Source organism: Carcharhinus amblyrhynchos, chromosome 4, assembly GCF_965287045.1.
Source record: "Carcharhinus amblyrhynchos chromosome 4, sCarAmb.v2.hapA, whole genome shotgun sequence".
NCBI lineage: Eukaryota > Metazoa > Chordata > Chondrichthyes > Carcharhiniformes > Carcharhinidae > Carcharhinus > Carcharhinus amblyrhynchos.
The window spans coordinates 43010225-43027436 of NC_137327.1; the positions used below are offsets into that span (position 1 = coordinate 43010225).

At 42.6% G+C, this 17212-nt stretch overlaps 1 protein-coding gene across 6 annotated transcripts in view; it reads left to right on the forward strand.

Annotated features, from left to right (window-relative positions):
• The window catches only part of dus2 (dihydrouridine synthase 2), a 107795-nt gene that overhangs the window by 71405 nt on the left and 19178 nt on the right, over positions 1–17212 (forward strand). For all 6 annotated transcript variants that reach the window (XM_080187030.1, XM_080187033.1, XM_080187028.1 and 3 more), the window contains 4 exons: positions 792–960; positions 2904–3025; positions 13679–13834; positions 16654–16741. In XM_080187030.1, coding sequence (XP_080043156.1) covers positions 792–960; positions 2904–3025; positions 13679–13834; positions 16654–16741 — 535 coding nt within the window. The remainder of the gene's footprint in view (positions 1–791; positions 961–2903; positions 3026–13678; positions 13835–16653; positions 16742–17212) is intronic.

Genomic DNA, 17212 nt, shown 5'->3' on the forward strand with positions numbered 1-17212 from the left:
GAAACATATCAGACATGATTGAATGGCAGAGCAGACTCGTTGACCTAATTCTGCTCCTATGTCTTATGGTCCACCCTTCCCCCCAAAGGATTCTCAGGAAGCTTGACCAGGCAGATGCTGAAAGTTTGTTCCCCCTGGTGGGAGAGGCTATGACTAAAGGGCATAATCGCATAATCTCAGAGTAAAAGGTGTCCTGTCTAAGACAGAGATGAGGAGAAATTTCTTCTCTGAGGGTAATGAACCTATGAAATTCTTTAACGGAGAGGGCTGTAGAGGCTGGGTCATTCAATATGTACACAGCTGAGACAGACCAAATTTTCAATCAGTAAAGAAATCAAGGATTTTTGAGATAAGGCGGGCAAGTGGAGTTGACGATTGTCATTTCCAATCAGTCATGATCTCATTGAATAGTCGGGTGGGTCAAATGGCCTACGTCTGCTCCTGTGTCTTATGATGAGGCTGGATAACCAAGGATTAAATTAAATATGAAATACTATTACTGTTCACATAATTTTCAAGAACTTTGTACATCTGCATAGCTGGAAAATATAGTTTGATCCATCCAAAGAATGGCGCGTGATTTCAAACAGACCTCGATAAATATTTGAGTATATGCCAGTCGGATATGGGAGCGTTATCCGGGGAATCAATGTTTTGTTGCTCCAGAATGTTGCAATGGTCAAGGAATCTTTTTAAGTTTGTCCTATTGCATGATAGATCCCATGTGCTTTCGGGTGTAAATTCCAATATCACTGCAGCTGTGATTTACATTCAGTTTGCCGTCCATTCAGTGGGGGATCTCAGGAGATTATCAAGGAGCATGCAGGCATCGAAGAATTCCGCCAGCTAACAAACGCTTCTTCAGTAATGGTGGCCCGTGCAGCCATGTGGAATCCTTCCATCTTCAGAAGAGAAGGACTGTTACCAGCAGAGAAGGTTTTAAAGGAATACCTCACATATGTGAGTATTTTTAGTTGTCCCCGGCCTGGTGGGCGATTCATCATACTTGATGCAAACTGTAGAAAGAAATGATAGATAAGAAAAATTCTGGGGGATGTGTAGATAATGTCAGAATTTAACTGCTTCCTATTTGGATTCATTCCAATTGGTAATATTTCACTACTTAGCGGATCTCATGGGAGCCATGTTTTTTTAAATTAATTCAAGGGATGTGGACATCGCTGGCTGGGCCCTTATTCTTACCCATCCCTAATTGCCCTTGAACTATGTGCCTTGTTAAGTCATTTTAGAGGGGATTTTAACACTTAACTACATTGCTGTGGGTCTGGGGTCACATGTAGGCCAGACCAAGAAAGGATTTCCTTCCCTAAAAGTCATAAATGGGTTTTTACAACAATCAGTTATGATTTCATGGTCATCATTAGACTTTTAATTCCAGATTTTTATTGAATTCAAACTTCAACACCTGCTGTGGCAGGATTCAAATCCCAAGTCCCCAGAGCACTACCCTGGATTATTAGTCCAGTGACAATATCACTATGCCACTGTCTCCCCTGTGATTTTGCAGACAAATGACAAAGTGATGGAAAGGATTGCTAAGTAGGAGTAAAGATGATATCTCTTCCTTGAGAAACTTATTATCCATCTCTTTTTGTCTCAATGTCTGTTTAATGTCATTAAAACTGTACACTAAAACTAAACTGGCCATGAAGCCATTAACAAGAGGAGAAACCTCTTCACTCGGAGGCTGCTGAACCTGTGGAATTCTCTGCCACAGAGGGTTGTGGAGGCTAAATCAATGAACATATTTAAGAAGGAAATAGATAGATTTCCAGACTATGGTGTCAATAGTGTATAGAGGAGCATGGGACTATGGCATGGAAATTGAGGTTCAGCCATGATTATATTGAATGGTGGAGCAGATTCGAAGGGGCAAATGACCTACTCCTGCTACTATTTTCGATGTTTCCATAACAAAGTAAGATGGAAAAGGTCACTGTGCATGAAGCCAGCTGTTTGTCCACAAAAGGATAGCCTATTGTTAGACAATGGTGTCCTCACTCTGCAGAATAATTGAACCACAATAAACATGCAGAAGGCTCAGCATCATTTCCATGTCAAAAATATCCCAAATCATTGGTAGATGTTTTCCCAAAAAAGAGTACCTAAAGCAGGAAATCTATTATTTTAATAAGACTGACACTATTTGAAATACTTATAGCTGACTGGCCATTTGCCCTCCATAAACTTTCCACTCTCCCAACATCCGTACTTTTCTCTGCCTTTGTTAACATAACTGTTACACATAATAAGAAGTCTCACAACACCAGGTTAAAGTCCAACAGGTTTATTTGGTAGCACATGCCACAAACTTTCGGAGTGCTGCTCCTAATGCTCACCTGATGAAGGAGCAGTGCTCCAAAAGCTTGTGACTTGTGTTACCAAATAAGCCTGTTGGACTTTAACCTGGTGTTGTGAGACTTCTTACTGTGCCTACCCCAGTCCAATGCCGGCATCTCCACATCATGTTACACATGGGCCTGGATTTTCCCATCCTATAGTGCCAGGAACTGCTACTGGAAATTCAGCTGCCCAGCCAGAAGCCCAATTCTGGGAAGATGAAAGGATATAAATTAATTTGATCCTTTTAAAAAACCAAACAGGATTTCCAGTGGCTCTGTGGTTTATAGATCCTTGGCATGGGAATCCTGACTCATGGAAAACAGCAACGACACCAAAATAATGGGAGCTTAAAAGGAGGGAAAAGTTGATCCAATTTCTATGGACAAAGCTGATTTGAACTTGAACGCTTTATAATGAATATAGCTAAAATTTATATAAGCATCATTAATAATTGTATGCAATTTGAACTATTCTGCAAAAGAGTGGGCAGTGTATTAAAGAAGGATTGGCGTATTTATATCCTATTTTTTGTTCTCCAGGCAATTAAATATGATAGTCATTACTCAAATACAAAATACTGTCTGTGCCAAATGTTGAGAGAGAAACTGGAATCAGCTCAGGGGAAAAAATTGCATGCTGCACAATCGAATGAAGAGATCTGGTAAGAACTTAATTTACTGTTTAACTCAAAGAGACCACATTGTATCTGTGATGACTAAATGTGTTTTGTTCATATAGAAACTAGAAACCTCTAGAAGTCCAAAGTAGTCTTCATTTCATTTCTTCTTATTTACCCTTGAAGTCCTGGTTTCTGTGCCCAGGAATTTAGGAATAGGCCATTCAGCCCATTGAGGTAGCTCTGCCCCCCAATCAGTTAGATAATGGCTGATCGGTACCTCACCTCCCTTTATCCACCTTTGTTCCATGTCCTCACCTCAACACCCTTACCGGAAAAAAATCCAACCGTTTCGGCCATGAAAGCTCCAGTTGATCTGGCATTCACAGCCTCTTGGGTGAAGAGAGGCCCAGCTTTCTTCTATGCTTTGTGTGGAAAAAGTGCTTTCCGATTTCACTTTTAAATAGAGTCATAGTCACAGAGGTTTACAGCATGGAAACAGGCCCTTCGGCCCAACTTGTCCATGCTGCCCAGTTTTTAACCATCAAGCTAGTCCCAATTCCCCACGTTAGGCCCATATCTCTCTATATAGTCTTATCCATGTAACTGTCTGAATGCTTTCTAAAAGACAAAATTGTATCTGCCTCTACTACTGCCCCTGGCAGCTCGTTTCAGACACTTGCCACCTTCCGTGCAAAAAAATTGGCTCTCTGGACGCTTTTGTATCTCTCCTCTCTCACCTTAAACCTATGCCCTCTAGCTTTAGACTTCCCTACTTTTGGGAAAAGGTGTTGACTATCTACCTTATCTATGCCCCTCGTTATTTTATTAACCTCTATAAGATCACCCCTAAGTGTCTTATGCTCCAGGGAAAAAAGTCCCAGTCTATCAAGCCTCTCCTTATAACTCAAATCTTTTCTGCGTTCTTTCTAGTTTAATAATATTCTTTCTATAATAGAGTGACCAGAACTGTACATAGTATTCCAAATGTGGCCTGACCAATGCCCTGTACAACTTCAAAAAGATGACCCACTTCCTGTATTCAATGATCTGACCAATGAAACCAGGCATGCCGAATGCCTTCTTCACCACCCTGACCACCTATGACTCTACCTTCAAGGAACTATGAATCTGTACCCCTAGATCTCTTTGTTTGATAACTATTCCCAATGCCCTATCACTAACTGAGTAAGTCCTGCCCTTGTGTGATTGACCAAAATGCATTGCCTCGCATTTATCTAAATTAAATTCCATCTGCCATTCATCAGCCTACTTGCTCATTTGATCAAAACCTCATTGCAATCCTAGGTAACTTCCTTCACTGACCACTATGCCACCAATCTTGGTGTCATCTGCAAACTGACTAACCAAGCCTTCTAAATTCTCAGCCAGATCATAAATTACAAATAACAGTGGACCCAGCACCAATTCCTGAGGCACAGCGCTGGACACAGGCCTCCAGTTTGATAATGGTAGGAAGGATTATTACTTACGTGGAGAAAAACTGCAGCAGGCGACGGTGCAGAGGGACCTGGGGGTCCTTGTGCATGAGTCGCAAAAGCCCAGCTTGCAGGTGCAGCAGGTGGTCAGGAAGGCGAATGGGATGCTGGCCTTCATAGCGAGGGGGATTGAATATAAAAGTAGGGAGGTCTTGCTGCGGCTGTATAGGGCATTGGTGAGGCCACAGCTGGAGTACTGTGTGCAGTTTTGGGCGCCGTACTTACGCAAGGATATTTTGGCCTTAGAGGGAGTGCAGAGGAGGTTTACTAGGCTGATGCCGGAGTTGAGGGGGTTGAGCTATAAGCAGAGGCTGAATAGATTAGGCTTGTACTCGTTAGAGTTTAGAAGAATGAGGGGAGATCTCATTGAGACGTATAAGATGATGAATGGGATGGATAGGATAGAGGTGGAGAGACTCTTCCCGCTCAGAAAGGATAGTAGGACTAGGGGGCATAGCCTCAAGATAAAGGGGGGGCGGTTTAGAACAGAGTTGAGGAGGAACTTCTTCACTCAAAGGGTGGTGAATCTCTGGAATTCTCTGCCCATTGAAGTGGTGGAGGCTGCCTCGCTAAATATTTTTAAGACGCGGGTTGATGGGTTTTTGATGAGAGAGGGGATTAAGGGTTATAGGGAAAGGGCAGGAAGGTGGAACTGAGCCACGACAGATCAACCATGATCTTATTGAATGGCGGGGCAGGCTCGAAGGGCTAGTTGGCCTACTCCTGCTTCTTATGTTCTTATGTAAAAACAACCTTCTAAACCACCTTCTGTCTTATGTCATCAATTTTGTATCGAATTGGCTACCTCACCCTGGATCCAGTGAGATTTGAGGTTTAAAGTTTATTAGTGTCACAAGTAGGCTTACATTAATGCTGCAATGAAGTTACTGTGAAAAATCCCCTAGTTGCCACACTCAGTGTTCGGGTACACTGAGGGAGAATTTAGCATGGTCAATGTACCTAACCAGCATATCTTTGTGGAAGGAAATGGGAGCACCTGGAGGAAACTCACACAGACATGGGGAAAATGTGCAGACTCCGCATAGACAATGACTCAAGCCGGGAATTGAACCTGGGTCCTGGCACTGTGAGGCAGCAGTGCTAACCGCTGTGCCACCCTGCTGCAATCCATTGTAGCATTTGCTGTTTCACTAAAAATGTAATTAATTTTTAAGGTTTATAATTTTATTTCTTAAAACTCCATGTACAGAAGCCTCAATTGAAAGTCTTGTTAGGATGGCAGTTAGGATATCGGGAAGACAAAACGTCACGCACATCAGTCAAATGTTGCTCAACCAAGGAGTACTGGCATCTGAATGTCTTTTGAGATGCATAGTTCAGGCAGGCTTTAACAATAAATAGCTGAAAAATATAATCCAAATGCAGCAAGGACTCTTTTATGCTGCTTGTTAATGATGTATTGAATTCCTGGGACAGTTGCCTGCCGTCTCAACAAATTAGTCTAAACCGCAAGCATTTCATTTCATTGAAGCAGATCTGATAGAATTGCATAAAACAGATGGCATGACTCTGGTTAACTCTTGCACGTTCCCACACAATGGCTGAAGAATAGAGAATAATGAATTACTGGAGGTGTAATGAGAAATTGCAAACAAGCAATCTGATTCACCAGAATTGCCAAATCAGATAAGACCAATATTAACTCAGTGACTAATTTCTGCACTTGCAATGTTACTGTCGTCACCTTTTAGAATATGCTTAATTACTCTTTGATTTTTAAAGCCTAATGCAGGGGGTGAAACCATGATCTCGAAAGAGACAAGGGTAGCCCACTGGGTCTGCGTGGGTTTCCTCTGGATTCTCCGGTTTCCTCCTACAGTCCAAAGATGCGGAGGTTAGGTGGATTGGCCATGCTAAATTGCCTCTTAGTAGCCCTAGATGTGTAGATTAGGGGAATTAGTGGGGTAAATACTTGGAATTATGGGAAAGGGCCTGGGTAGGATGCTCTGTCAGAGAGTCGGTACAGACTTGATGGGCTAAATGGTCTCCTTCTGCACTGCAGGGATTCTGTGGTTCATTGTACTTGGGGTGTGCCGATGCCTGCAATTGTGGTTCTCTCAGCCAGGGTAAAGGATCAGAGTAGCTAATAAGGTTAAACTGAGGCTCTACAAAATCATAGATCATAGAATCCCTACAGTGCAGCAGGAGGCCATTCAGTCCATCCCACCTACACCAACAACAATCCCACCCAGGCCCTATCCCAGTAATCCTATCTATTTACCCTGCTAATCCCCCTGACACTAAGGGGTGATTCAGCATGGCCAATCAACCTAACCTGCGCATCTTTGGACTGTGGGAGGAAATTGGGGCACCCAGAGGAAACCCATGCAGACATGGGGAGGACATGCAAACTCCACGGAGTCTCCCAAGGCCAAAATTGAACCTGGATCCCTGGCGCAGTGAGGTAGCAGTGCCAATCACTGTGCTACCGTACTGTCCCAGAGAATGCAATACCTCATTCTGTCAGCTTGGATCTTGTTTGTTTGAGCCCAAGATGGGATGCAATGTCCTGTCTTATCAGGTTGGGTCTGTTTTGTCCCTCGTGTGGGGATTATGATCGGATTTAATTTGAATTGGCTTTTTTGATTAGAACTAAAGTATCCAACAGTTTAAAAAAAAAAGTTCCCTCCAGGTACAAATTTTATTGACATGTTTTAATAAATTTGCCTATTAACTATCCGGTGGTGCTGCTGCAGCATTCTCCTAGTGGCATTGATCTTGTGTTTTGCCTTGTGGAAATTTGCTTCAACCTTGCCATACATGATTTGGGTAATAACCGTCCCACTGTCAGCACGTCACTCTGTTCATTGCTACCAGAACACTGCAGAGTGCTGAACAGTCTGACCTTCAGTCAGATCAGGGAGCAGCTGCAAATGGTGATATCGTAGAAGCCCTTTTCAATTGGGTTATCATGCTGGGAACTGCCTGACCTGCTTGGTAGGATGAGGTGAAACTGTACCAAAAAGACTGCTAAAAGAAACAAAAACCAAAAATCTCAAAATCTGCAACTCCTGTAAAAGGAAAGCACAGGTTGACAGCTCAGATACAACAAGTTTATACGTTTATTTATTAGTGTCACAAGTAGGCTTACATTAATGAAGTTACTGTGGAAATCCCCTTGGTGCCTGTTCGGGTACACTGAGGGAGAATTTAGTGTGGCCAGTGCACCTAACCAGCACGTCTTTAGGATTGGGGGAGGAAACCAGAGCACCCAGAAGAAACCCACCCATACACGGGGAGAATGTGCAGATTCCACACAGACAGTGATCCGAGCTGACAGTCGAACCTGGGACCCTGGTGCTGTGAGGCAGCAGTGCTAATCACTGTGCCACTGATCCTTCCTGGGAACTGGCTACACTTGCAATTTGTTGCATTTTTGCTCGATTGCCCTGTTGTCATTGAGACAATTAAACCCAGATTAAGCACATGTTATCTGTAAGGTATTGTCACTGACAATTCATTGTGTCCTTGCATTGCAGTTGTGTATTATCTTGACAACAGCTTTGAACTCTGACTTGTCTGAGCTTGCACATTATTATCTAACAGATTGAAGCATATTAATGTTGCCTAAATCAAACCATCCAGTGTTAATCCAGGTTTGCCTCCAGATCTGTAGGGTGACATTTGATATTTGATGTAACTCTCACTGATATCGTGTCCTATGATTCATTGCATTCACAATGACCTGATAACATTTACATTTTCTGTTTTCAGTGGCACGTCAGTAAAAATTCTATGCATTCAAACACCCTCAGTAAAGTGTAGTTACGAGCTACAGTCAGTTTAGAAATAGAAAACACATAAATGGGCGAGATTTTATGGCCTCACTCATCCTCAAACCGTAAAATCCTGCCCAAAGTCAACAGACCTTCCCATTATCTGCCCTCCCTTCTGCTCTGATTCCTGTGGCGGTGTGACGGTAAAATTCAGACCATTTGAATTAGCCTTACAGAATTAATCAGTATTGACTAATTCATAATCTCTCATGCTAATTGCAAAATCCGTTTATATATGAGTCTTGTTGGAGGTGTGGCAGTGGGCAAGTGGAGTAGTTTTGTGCTGTCACTGATGACTAACATTTCTACATTGATGAGTTAAGCTTGCCACCTAATGGTACAGATGTAGAATTGCAATGTTGGCTCTCGAAAGCATTGTCCTGTTGCTTGCCTGATGCATATTCCAAGCCTCACTTTTAATTCATAACCATATTATTATTTAGATATATATCTTACAGATCGGAACTGTGTACACTTTACAAGGTAACATAGAGGTAGAATCTGAATGAGAGGCAACAATAAGGGCACTATAGTGGCAGTGTTGCAATGACAGATGCTTCCATTCTAAGTGAGGTTAGAAGGTTCATTCTCTATGGAGCCATTGCCAGTCCCTGGAATAGCACCTGAGCAATCCTAGTGATCTGTTGGAGGACAGATTGCACAAGGTGCTTGCCTCCTCTTTATGCAGGCTTTCTGGCAGGCCCCCCAGTGCACTAAACATTTGTGTATGCACTGCCATCATCCTTACACGCACACACACACTCTCACTCACTTACGTGCGTGCATGCTCACACACACACATGTATTGGTGGCACAGTGGCTAGCACTGCTGCCTTACAGCACCAGGGACCCGGGTTTGACTCCCGACTTGGATCTCTGTGTGCGTGTGAATTCTGCATGTTCTCCCCCTGTCCGTGTGCATTTCCTCCAAGTGCTCTGTTTCCTCCCATAGTCTGAAAAACGTGCTGATTAGGTGCATTGGTCATGCTAAATTCTCCCTCAGTGTACCCAAACAGGTCCCGGAGTGTGGCGACTAGGGGATTTTCACTGTGACTTCATTGCACTGTGAATGTAAGCTTACTTGTGACACTGATAAATCAACTTTAGCCTTGCTGAGGTCAAGTTAAGAGAATCACACCCTGAACGCTCTACATGAATAAGACTCAGACTCCCTTTTCATCATTCCTCTGGGAACTTGCCTGCTCTATGTTGCCTGACATGTGACAATCCGGAGAGAATGGTAACTGCAGCTTTGGGCATTAGTGGGGTGAGCAGAACCTTTGATATTGCACTTTACACATTCTCAAGATGTCCAAAAGCACCTCAGTCAATGCATTGCTTTTGAAATGCAGTCACTTTAGTCAACAGCAGAAGGCCCGCAAACAGCAATGAGATCAAAGACCAGATAGTCTGTTTTTGTCTTTGGTTTGGACTCTCCAAATAGGGGATATAGCCCCTCTATATTCACCCTGTCAAGCCTTCTCAGAATCTTCTGTGTTTCAGTAAAATCACCTCCTCCTTCTAAACTCTAAAGATTGTAAACCCAACCTACTCAATCTCTTCTCAGGACAACCTTCTCATCTGAGGAATCAGTCTAGTGAAACTTTGTTACAACTGCTCTGAAGCAAGTCTGTCCTTTAGATGTGGAAACCTAAACTACACATGGTGCTTCTTTACTCATGCACTCTACTCCCTTGCAGTAAAGGTCAACAGACCATTCCTCTTCTAATTGCTTGCCTGTGATTCAGCAGCCTGGACCAGTTCCAACTGCATAGTTGATATGCCAGCGTCTAAAAAAACTTTTAATTTTCTGTATTTGTTTGAATAAAACAAAAGAAAAACAAATAAAAACTTACTGTACCTGCAAGTTGATTATTTGTGTTTTGTGAGCAAATTTCTCTGAATATCGGTATTTAATAACTTTTCACCATTTAAGAAAAATTCTGTTTTTCCATTTTTACCAAACTGAGTACCCTAGCTGGAATTGTCCAGCCATTCACTCCAGCGGAAGTTTCCAGTCCCACTGGCAGTGCACCCTTGCCTGCACGTTTCCTGCCAGTGTGGGGTGACATCAATGGGAATTCTGCTGGGAGGTCGGAGAATCCCACCCCGTACATTCTTCCCGCGATATTGCCACTTCCTCTTTGCCCACATACATTATACACACACTTTGCTTCTGTCTCAGAATTCACATTTCCTCGCTTTGTATCACCAGCAAACTTGGATACATTTCGTTTAGTCCCTTCACCTGTAAAATTTGAGAGTGAAGTAAAATAAGTGGGCTTACCTTGTCGTTTGGTGTCTGTGAGAATGATACGATGTGATCAGCTGCTTGCTCAGTGTGATGTCACCATTGTTAAATAGTTAGCGATCCCCTTGACTTCTTACCAGGTTCAAACTGCTGACAAGAAAGGTGACATCCACACCACGGAGAACGTGGACTGCTGCGATTCAAGAAGGCAGCTCACCATCTTTTCAAGGCCTACTAGCGATGGGCAATAATGCTGGCCAACCAGCAATGCCTATGTCCCATAAATGAATTAAAAAATAGAATAACTCAAACTTTTTTGTGTGCCTTTTGCAAAAGCAGCACCAGCAATTTGTTGCTGCCTGTTAAATTCAGGCCCTTTTTGCTGTTCATAAAATCCAAGCCTTTATGATTCTCAAAATGCCCTGTTATCATTTTTTTAATGATGAATTCTAGCATTTTTCTGATGACTGATGTGATGTTATCACATCAGCTTTGTTACAATCTCTTATTTCTTGATCAACTACAGTGTCCCAGGATATTTAATTCTCAACGTTGGTCATCATGCACCCACGTTTCTGTAATGGCTGTTAGACCAAACCCATTTATCTCTGTGCCATTAACCTGTCTGTGTTGTGAGTGCTTTGTTCATTGTGCCTTTAAATTAAACTTTTCACTTTTTCCCCTGGTTTAACTTATCTCTGCTATACTGTTATCATTAAACTCTCTGCACTTTCCTGTCACAATCTGCTCACCCTGGCCCAAGTTGCTCACAGCTCAGCAGCCTTGACATTTCTCTTTAGATTTGTATATAGCCTTTTGTTTGAAGTCCTCATCCCCCTTTTTTTTAAGCTTGAAGCACTACCTGCAGTCTTAGTTACTTGTCTCACAAAGCACCACGTTAAGTCTAACAGGTTTATTTGGAATCATGAGCTTTTGGAACGCTGCTCCTTCATCATGAGTTCCGAAAGCTTATGATTCCAAATAAACCTGTTGGACTTTAACCTGGTGTTGTGAGACTTTTTACTGTGTCCAATCTGTTCCAATACCGGCATCTTTACATCTTAATTACTTGCTTCATCAGGACTCTGGTCCAGGTCTGTCTAAGTGGAGTCTGTCGCAGTGAAACAGGTCCCTCCGTCCAAAGATGTGCAGTTAGGTTGATTGGCCATGCTCAATTGCCCCTTAGTGTTAGGGAGATTAACAGGGTAAATACGTGGGGTTACGGGGATAGGGCCTGGGTGTCATTGATGTCGGTGCAGGCTCGATAGGTTGAATGGCCACTTTCTGCACTGTGGGGATTCTATGATTATTTCCTAGTTGCTAGCCAGCGCTTCATATCTTCCAAGCAACTCTAGGAGGTTTTGTTCAACTCTGACTTGTTTAACCCTCTGCCAGTTTGCATACAACTTGGGTATTAATCCAGAGATTAACTGGAGTACTGTGTGCAGTTTTGGTCCCCGCATTTGTGAAAGGATATATTAGCTTGGAGGGAGTACAGAGAAGGTTCACCAGGCTGATACCGGAAATGAGGGGGCTAGCTTATGAAGAGAGACTGAATAGACTGGGTCTGTACTCGTTAGAGTTTAGAAGGCTTGAGGGGGGATCTTATAGAGACTTACAAGATAATGAAAGGGCTAGATAGGGTAGAGGTAGAGGGATTCTTCCTGCTTAGAAGGAAACCAGAACTAGAGGGCACAGCCTCTAAATAAGGGGGGAGCAGTTTTGAACAGAGTTGAGGAGGAACTTCTTCACTCAAAGGGTGGTGAATCTCTGGAATTTTCTGCCCATTGTAGTGGTGGAGGCTACCTCGTTGAATATATTTAAGTCACGAGTAGATAGGTTTCTGATAGACAAGGGAATTAAGGGTTATGGGGAGAAAGCAGGAAAGTGGAACTGATCCACTTTAGATCAGCCATGATCTTATTGAATGGCGGGGCAGGCTCAAAGGGCTAGATGGCCTACTCCTGCTCCTATTTCTTATGTTCTTATGTTCAGAGATTATTATTGTTCAGACAGTCATGAAGAACACAGGGTATCATCAATAGATTTCCCCATGAGGTTCGTGGAGTGCGAGCTCCTTTATTGAGCAAGCAGAGCCTCACGCAATGGGAAGTGAGTAGTAGCAGGTTAAAACCTGTTGCTTGTTGTGGGTCTCAGGTACAGACTTGTTTGCTGAAAGTATGACTCTTCCTTGGGTTTGCAATGAAGGATTTTTTTGCTGGCAGGAAATTGGCCTTAGCGCAATTATTGCAATTATCCTTAAATTTCTTCTTATTAACTTGGATGCCAACTTCTCACATTCCCTCTGCAGAGCCTTGTTCAACCTGTGCCATTGGCCACAACTACTGGATCATCCTCCTCCTCGAGCTCTTTTCCAGAGATTAGGAAATACCCTTTATCCGGTCCTCCCTCATCGTTCACTATTCAGGTGTCAGCCTCGATTATGTGCACAGGTCCTGGAGTAGAACTTAAACCCACAACTTCATTTATTTATAGGTGTCACAAATAGGTTTACATTAACTCTGCAATGAAGTCACTGTGAAAATCCCCACACTGTTCAGATACATAGAGGGAGAGTTGAGCATGTTCAATGCACCTATCCGACACACCTAATTCAAAGTGATGCCACCCAAACCATCTTAAGACTGATTTGATTTGATTTATTATTATGTTAGTATACAGTAAAAAGTATTGTTTCTTGTGCAGTATGCAGACAAAGCATACTGTTCATAGAGAAGGAAAGGGGGGAGTGCAGAATGTAGTGCTACAGCCATAGTTAGGATGTAGAGAAAGATCAACTTAATGTAAGGTAGGCCCCGATGGCAGCAGGGAAAAGGCTGTTCTTGAGTCGGTTGGTACATGACTTCAGACTTTTTACCTTTTTCCCGACGGAAGAAGGTGGAAGAGAGAATGTCCAGCAACGGTTCTTGTCACAAGAATAGCTTGAGATGGTCACACAAGAATTGCATCAATAATAAAACACTTTTGACTTCTGATTTCTCCCTGCCCCCTTGTGGAATGCTGGCACAAAAAAAACAAAGTTTCCAAGTGATGAACGTTAAGTGTGTAATTTGTTAAAGCTCGGTTGTTTCTTGTTGTGACGAACATGAAAGAATATTTGGTAACCATGGTTGCATTCTTCCTATGACAGCGAGGCTTTTGAAATGAATGAATATTATAAAGAAGTTACAGCTTGCTTGGAAAGAAAGAGGGACGTGTTGAATGCAAAATGTCAAGAGAAATCGGAACAACAGCCTGGAGATAATGGATCTCCTGATGCCATCCAAATGGCAGTCAGATTCAACAAGTAAGGCCACACAACAGTTGTAATGATTAGAATATGATATTAAATTCTTTGGGTGGCCATAAACCACCCCCAAAGGGCTATTTATTTTTTTTCAGAATGGCCCGTTGGGCCATAGCTTATGGCTCCAATTTTCTAATAACTAAAGCAGTATACTTTTATCCTGCCACTCATCAGATTTAAGACAAACATTCGAACATTGCCTGATAAAATCTCACGACAGAGACGTAAACCTGTTTTGCCTACTCAATCTGCACATTCTGATGAAGGGACATTTTAAATCATGCATCAGATATCTAAGATCAGTTGAATGCAGGGGAAATTCGATAGAAATGACGCTTAATCTTTAGTGAACTCTTTAACACCTGGTGACTAAAATGACTCCGAACAAATACACTTGAGATGATTAGATTGAAATTGGTAGCTGATTACTCTTTCACGACTAACAGGAAAATGTCCATCAGATTTGAAACCTTAAACGTAATTAGATTTCTCTGGTTTCCTAATGTAAATTTACCTGATTTGTTTAGTTTTTTTTTAGTTGGGACGAACGGAATCAAAGGTTATAGGGAGAAAGCAGGATTAGGCAGTTGAGTTGGACAATCAGCCATGATCATGATGAATGGTGGAGCAGGCTTGAAGGGCCAAATGGCCTCCTCCTGCTTCTGTCTTCTATGTTTCTATATTTACTATGTCCATTAACTCAGTGTACTTAAAATTAACTTCTTAAATTTTTACAAATTTAGCCTAAGAATGGTCGGTTAGAGTCATTGTTAACGAACAACCCTCCCTGCATCAACATGACCTTGTCAATACATCAGCCAGGGGGTTATTGCCCAGTGGGTAGATCAGCAATCCAGAATAGAAAGACTCCATGTTAAATACCCACTGCTCCTCCATTTTGACAACTTACTGAATGTCAGCTGAGTGAGGCGGTATTTTTGGGGGAGGAGGGGGGGAAAATCATCTTGGGTTCCTCATCACTACCCATAAACTACTACTGGGGCAGCATGGTGGCACAGTGGTTAGCACTGCTGTCTCACAGTACCAGGGTTTGATTCCCAGCTTGGGTCACTGCCTGTGCAGAGTCTGCACGTTCTCCCCGTGGCTGCGTCATGGGTTTCCTCGAGGTGTACCAGTTTCCTCCCACATGCTGGTGGGAGGAAAGACATGCTGGTTAGGTGCATTGGCCATGCTAAGTTGTACCTCAGTGCGACTGAACCGGCGCCGGAGTGTGAGAACTAACTTTATTGCAGTGTTAATGTAAGCCTACATGTGACACTAATAAATAAACTTTAAGACTTTAAACTGAGAAGACCAGCACACCAATGCCCTCAGTCTTGTGCAAAAGGGTCTGTAAACTGCAGCAACCACTAACGTGAAAAATAATACTTTCAGCTTCAGATGTTGGCCCCTTACCAAAGTTCTATCAATTCCAGTTGAGCTATTCTTTCCCTGTATCTGGACATAAGCGGTGCCTCAATAAGGGAGCACAATGCTTATGTGCAGCAACACAGCTTACGCCCGAGTCAAAAGGTTCATATTTAACGAGCTATCAAGATGAGAAGTTTACAGGAATTGCGCACACACATCAGGGAAAGCTCTTCCCTGTCCTGGCAGTGAAGAGTTTTTTCCACAACCTGCTATACACAGAGTGGGTAGTAATGGCATTCTGCCTTACACTGCACATAAATCGTAACTGGAATACACATTGCATCGTGTTCTCCCGGAACTAAAAGTTTCAGAAATACATTGCAATCTGTGCGCTGTGAAGGAAAAGCTTGAGTGAACCTGGGACAAAACAAATAAAAGAAAAGGCTGAGTGGAATGCAGAGGGAACTGCTGCCAGTGGAAATCATGCGCTAACCATTTTTCCATCATTCTCCATGTTTTCCAACTGACAGCGGGAGGTTGTTGGCAGATTCAAAAACCATTTAACGAGATATGTAGCCACAGCAGTTTGCCAAAGAATGTAAGCATGCTGACTTAGAAGGTAACTGCAAAGCATCCATAAACCAGTGTAAGTGAGTTCACTATCGTACATCCCTGCTTTAAACTCTGCACCAAATCTCATTTAGTGTCCAAAGGCTTCCCTGTCTAACAAATGTTGTCCGAAAAGTTTCCATATTTTTGTCAGCCGTTAGGAAAATGAAATAATTAAGCTCTGAGGTGAGCAGAAATTTCTTCACCCAGAGGGTGGTGAGTGTGTGGAATTCACTACCACAGAAAATAGTTGAGGCCAAAGCGTTGTGTGATTTCAAGAAGAAATTAGACATGGCTTTTGGGGCTCAAGGGATCTGGGGGGAAGGTGGGATCAGCACGTTGAATTTGATCAGCCTCGATCGTATAATAAATTTTTTTTTTAATTCATTCGTGGTACATGGGTGTCGCTGGCTGGCCAGCATTTATTGCCCATCCCTAGTTGGGAGGGCAGTTGAGAGTCAACCACGTTGCTATGGCTCTGGAGTCACATGTAGGCCAGACCAGGTAAGGATGGCAGATTTCCTTCCCTGAAGTAAGTTGGTGAACTAGATGGGTTTTTCTGACAATCGACAGTGGGTCCACGGTCATCAGTAGATTCTTAATTCCAGATATTTTTTATTGAATTTGAATACCACCATTTGCCCTGACGGGATTCGAACCCGGGTCCCCAGAACATTAGCTGAGTTTCTGAATTAATCGTCTAGTGATAATACCACTAGGCCATCACCATCACGGAGCAGGCTCGAAGGGCCGAATGGTTTCCTCCTGCTTCGAGTTTCTATGTGCGCCATTCACCTTTTCAAGTGACTAATTTATGATGTTTGTGATGCTTCCTCCAGGCGTGAGTACCCGCCTCAAATCACACCCAAAATGATATTACTCGAGTGGTGTCGAAAGCAGAAGCTTCCTCAACCAGTGTACGTGACGGTAAGTTTTCAACCATTAGTTTGTCCTATGATTTACAGTTGCTTGTGAGCAAGTTTTAAACTGGGCTCTCCTTTGGTATGCTAAAAGAATACTGCTTAGCAAAGCTGTATACTATAGCATACTTGTTTAAGTGTTGGTGTTAATCTGCCTCATGTTTGGATCCACTTGAACAGAACTGACAAGTAAAACTCATTTTAGCAGCAGGTAAAAGGTGAACAACTTTGTTTCTTCATTGGGATTGAATCCTCACCATGAACACATCTTTACAAGCAGCTGATCACGTTTTCTCACAAGCTGAAAAGGGCTAAGTACCTGACTGTGCTGCAATCAGACATTTAGAATGAGGACAACAGCACATCATTTGGGAATATTAAAGATTTTTTTTCAATGAGACGTATCAAATAACAAAAAAATGCTCTCATTTTATAGCGAGGCAACACTTGGATTAAAGAAACCCAACTTCAAACTGAG